We start from the raw sequence: 5,272 nt of genomic DNA, 5'->3' as shown, positions 1-5,272 counted from the left end.
TAAAAGACTAGCAAACCCACTGATTCACCTATTGAATCCTCAACATGCGGTTGGAAAGCCTGCTTGATTAAGCAACAATGTAGCAGTTGACTAGCACCTCATGCCTACCAATATTTTCCAAAATTATGTCCGTTTGTGTGGGCATTGAGAGTAAAGCATAAAAGATCTTGAGCTTGTGAATATCCAAGCCAAGTGAAAACATCTTAATTTGGCTAGTTAAATCATCAAAACGTTAGCTACAAGGGGCCTTGCAGTGAAAAAATGGTCTATCGCACACATTCCATGGGATCACGCTGTTGATAAACATTAGACATCAGTATGTATCCAGCAGAGTCGACAGGCTGTAGCTGTATTGCTGAAGTGAAGGCAAACTTTGCCAGCTCCAAGTTGCCATGTAGACAACATGCACTCAGAACACACATCCAAATGGCCAAATCAGGCTTAATGGGCATTTTCTCTAGCACATACTCCACTTTTGCAAGGTTCCCCGTACGTGCAAGCAAATCTATCACATTAGCATAATGCTTTAGTGTAGAAGTAATGCCGAACACTTTGTCCATGCTATTAAAGTATTGAACACCCTCATCAACTAAGCCAGCATGACTACAGGCAAATAGAAATGATGAGCATGTTACCTCATCTGCTATTATACCCTCCATATGCATTTTGTCGAAAAACAGAAAACTCGATTCCGGTTTTCCCTGTTGTGCAAATCCTGAAACGCAGGTACTCCATGCAACAACATCAGGCTTGGGCAATCCTTGAAAGACTGCCTTAGCATCTAGCATGCATCCACAGTTTCCATATGTATGAGCAAGAGTCGTTGACAACAGAAAGCTTAGGTCTACTCCAGAAGAGGCGGCAATGAAATGAACCTGCCTGCATACATCCAACCTGCCAGTTTGGCTGCAGGCCTGCAAAATGTACCCACATGTAACATCATCAACATTTGTAGGCATCTTTTGTAGTTTGTGGTAAAGTTGTATAGCCTTCTCGCATTGATCGTACTCTAGGTAAGCGGAAAGCATTGCATTCCACGACGATATGCTCCGCTTCCACAAGCAGTCAAATGTTTTCTCTGCTTCTCTTATCGCTCCACACTTGCCATACATGCTTACAAGGCTGTTGAGAACAACAACATCAGAGAAAACTTCCTTGCTTTGGACTGCATCTGAGTGCAATGATTGGCCAATTCTTAAAGACGACACTTTCATTGCTTGCCCATCCCTGACAATAGCTTTCTCTCTCTCAGCTAATATACAACAAGCTTGAAGTGCCATTGTCAATGTCTGGTGATCAAAGCTTACACGTTCCTTCTGCATCAGGCAGAACAATTGCAAAGCATCCTCTCCTTCTCCATGTTCAACACAGGCAAAAAGCATTGCATTCCACAAAACAGTATCTCTTCTTGCCATCCTATCAAAAACATGCTTGGCCTTCTCAATACACCCACATTTACCATACATACTGATAAGTGTACTTCCAACAAACATATTTGAGCCCAGGCCATTCTTCCATGCATAAGCATGCAGAGAATGGCCTATCTCGAGACAGACAGCTGCCGTAATATGTCCATGTTCAACAGCTTCATCCCTTCTTATACAAGTGGCACATGCTTTGAGTGCAATGACCACTGTATGCTTATCCACAAAGTTGTTGTCTTGCATCACTTTGTACAGCTGTAAAGCTTTATCTCCTCGATCATGCTCAACATAGGCTACAAGCATAGCATTCCAGTAGAAAGTATCTGGCTGGCATGCTTCCAAAAACACTTTCTCTGCTTCAAACACGGCTCCACACTTACTATAGGTGCTCACTAGGCTGCTTCGCAAATGCTTATTTAAATCAAAACCTCTAGATACAGCTTCAAAATGTAATGCTCTGACAATTTCATGGGACACTTCTTTCAGTGAATGTCCCCCTAGAAGTGAAGTTTCTTCTTTCTGTGCAGCAATGCCACATGCTAGAATGGCTACAGCAATGGTTAACCTGTCTGGTATGAAACCTTCTTTTCTCATTTGGCAGTAAAGTTGTAGCACCAAATCAAATTGTTCTTGTTCTATATACGCGGACAGCATAGCATTCCATGACACAACATCTCGCTTGACAAGCCTGTCAAAAACAACCTCTGAGTGTCCAACCCTCCCAAACTTGCCATACATGCTGATTAAGGTGTTTGCAACCTGAGTTGACGACTCAAGGCCCTGCTTCTGAGCAACTGAATGAAGTCCATTGCCAATTTCTGAAGCAATCACCTTATTGCAATTTTCGTAATCAGCAGCCTCCTCCTTCCCTGCAAAGCTGCCACAAGCTTGAAGCATGGCTACAAGTGTTAGTCCATCTTGGCAAACCATTTCTTCATGCATTTGACGGTACAACTTGAATGCTTTTTCTGCTTGAAGTTGCTCAGCATAAACAGAAAGCATGGCATTCCATGTGGCGACATCAGGACTTGAAAGTTTACCAAAGACATCCTCTGCATCTTCAATTGCTCCACATTTTCCATAGACATTTATAAACATGCTTCCTAGAATAATATCAAAGGCGAAGCCACTTTGCCAGGAATCATGATATAATGCTTCGCAAACTTTGTAAGACATTCCTTTATTCGATTGCATGTCGATGGTAATAGCATGCTCTTTCTCTAAAAGGTTGCAACATGCAAGAAGTGCAACCATTGTTGTTTGATGGTCTGGTTTCACACCTTCCTCTTGCATTGCTCGGTATAGTTGCAAGGTCGTCTCTTCAAGGCCTTGATCCATTAAAGCTGCAAGCATGACATTCCATGACACAACATTGCGCTCTAGTAAGCTACTAAAGACATCTTCAAGTTCCAAAAACGAACCACATTTTTTGTACATGCTCAACAGGGCACTCTCAACATACGCATTTGAAGCAACAGATCTCTTACGGGCATCTGCATGTAAAGCTCGGCCAATGTCCAAAACAAGTTTCAGATGAGATCCACAAGAAAAAGCCTCAAAGTCTTTCTTATCTCCAAGGGTGCCGCATGCTCGAAGAGCAGCCATAAAAGTCAAGTGGTTAGGAGTTACACCTTCTTCTTGCATTTGCCTGAACAACCGCAAGGCAGCTTCTTCATTCTCATTTTCAATGTAAGATGCAAGCATTGAATTCCAAGAGACAACATTACGCTGCACCAGTGCACCGAATACCTTCTCTGCTTCTGACAATCTTCTGCACTTACCATACATGCTCACGAGAGTGCTTCCTACAAAAACATCTGCATCGTCTCTTCTCTCCACAGCATCAGAATGCAGCTTCCTGCCTCCTTCAAGATCCTGAATGCTACCACAAATTTTGAGTAAACTGGTTATTGTAGACACATGTGGCTCCATATCCGATTGACGAGTGCGAAAGTACATCTCCAAAGCTTTAATGCCTTGGCCACTTCCTGCATAACCAGAGATTAGGGCTTCCCATGAAGATGACGTGGGATTTGTTAATCCTAAGAAAATCTTGGTTGCAATCTCAATTCCACCACAAGCCACAAACACATGCACCAATTGATTGCCAAGAACAATACTAAGTTTTTGGCTTGAATGGGTGATAATATGGGTATAGAGACGTAGAGCCTGGGAGAGGCATTTTTCTTTCTTGCAAATATTGAGCAGAGAGAGGTAAACCTGGTCTGGAGGTGGGTTTGCTGAGGAAGGCAAGATGAACAAGACATGGAGGGCTCTGTCTAAATCGCCTTGCTTGCAGAGAATCAAAATCTGGTCATGTGATGCTTCCTGGAGCCCAAGGTGGGTCTGTGGCAAATGGGTCTTCTGTAAAGGGAGGGCCGATGAAGAGTTCCTTCGAATGCCAGTCTTTGTAGAGTGCAGAAAGGGCCTTAGAACTTCCCATGAAGGACGCTGGCGGGTCAAATTGGCTCCAACCTGCAGAGACAGGACATGCGTCTGTCCTGGAGGTGCCCATGAAGAGTTTTGGCATATCAACTTTGCTAATTTCTGCTGCAGAATTGCAGGGCTTTTGTGATATGTACACTTCCTGCCCGCTGCATAGATCGCCATTCACTAGCGGATCCATTCGTGCTCTCTGCGTTCCCCGTTCGGAATGATCCTGCTCTCGCACAACAGTCAAATTGCACCGATTTAAAGTAAATAGGTAGTCCAAACGTTTGCATTAGATGGTAACTCGCTTTGGGGAAAGGAAAAGGGAAGAGTTTGGATGATAAGCATGCTTTTTTCAAATAAAACCACGTGCAACCAGGCAATGCCATGTAGATAATCTCTCTCTTAGATATTTTGGTTGGATTTGTTCAAGATTTTTTTAAAAAAATCTTGTTTTGTTTGCATACTTCTCTCTCTCTCTCTCTCTCTCTCTCTCTCTCTCTCTCTCTCTCTCTCTCTGTGCACCCTGCAGAAAGGAGCGGAGATGGTCTCTCTCTCTCTCTCTCTCTCTCTCTCTCTCTCTCTCTCTCACACACACACACACACACACACACACACACACACACACACACACAATTCGATGTCTCTAACGTGCCTCGTATGAGCAAGTTCTGCGCACAAGACGAGCGTGGGGAGAGGAGGCAAGTTACGGGCAGCTTCCTTGAATGTGGTGTGCCAGGCTGGGGAGGGGAGAGGCGGTTGTTCAACTTACATTAATGGTCATCGTTTTGCTCTGATTCGCCTCGTCAGTCTCATGCCTCTAGCTAAGAAGCTTGACCTTGACAGAGAAGCAAGCTTTGAACTGCCGCGGCATTTGCCTAATGAAAATCACAATGTGTGTGTGAGAGAGAACCGTAGGACATTGTGCTGAGAGAGAGAGAGAGAGAGAGAGAGAGAGAGAGAGAGAGAGAGAGAGAGAGAGAGAGAGAGAGAGAGAGAGAGAGAGAGAGAGAGATTCATTGCAATCCAACAATGGAGGTCAAAGAAAGGGCGATGGTGTGGAGGTGTGCCTTGGGAAAGTCGATTGGGAAAGTCGATGCCTGCTGCATGCAATCTCTGTTTGATGTAGCCAAAGCGATGTTGTAGACCAGCGACAACGCAAAGGGCAGAAGGGGATGCTATGGCATCAAGGTGTCGAGGAGGGAGCTGGCGGGGATGCAGAATGATAGGTGGGTGCACGTGGAGATGTAGCAGGGATTAAGCTCGCGATGATCGCAGCAGTGGGAAGGGATTAATGCCTAGAAAGGGGGACACAAAGGAATCTCAAGAGATTCCTGCTAATAAAACGAAAAACAACGAATTATGAAGGAAAAGCCTACTACAAAATGGAATTGAAGAGTACCTTATATTTTTTTATC

General features: G+C 44.2%; 1 protein-coding gene across 2 annotated transcripts in view; it reads right to left on the bottom strand.

The window, feature by feature from the left end:
• The window catches only part of LOC147457820 (pentatricopeptide repeat-containing protein At2g03380, mitochondrial-like), a 4,302-nt gene extending 129 nt beyond the window's left edge, over positions 1–4,173 (bottom strand). Inside the window, exons 1-2 of one of the 2 annotated variants that reach the window (XM_086512607.1) lie at positions 3,645–3,782; positions 1–3,412 (exon numbers count right to left, since the gene is read on the bottom strand). The exon at positions 1–3,412 is cut by the window's left edge and continues 129 nt beyond it. In XM_086512607.1, the coding sequence (XP_086368733.1) occupies positions 267–3,383 (3,117 nt within the window). In that variant the 5' untranslated portion in view covers positions 3,384–3,412; positions 3,645–3,782 and the 3' untranslated portion in view covers positions 1–266. The other variant, XM_086512606.1, reaches the window with a different exon arrangement.
• Between the last annotated feature and the right edge of the window lie 1,099 nt (positions 4,174–5,272).

This window comes from Adiantum capillus-veneris, chromosome 5 (genome assembly GCF_014529385.1).
Source record: "Adiantum capillus-veneris isolate H3 chromosome 5, ASM1452938v2, whole genome shotgun sequence".
In the NCBI taxonomy this organism is placed as follows: Eukaryota; Viridiplantae; Streptophyta; class Polypodiopsida; order Polypodiales; family Pteridaceae; genus Adiantum; species Adiantum capillus-veneris.
The sequence above is the reverse complement of the archived record's forward strand: the minus strand, read 5'-3'. Positions and strand labels throughout refer to the sequence as shown.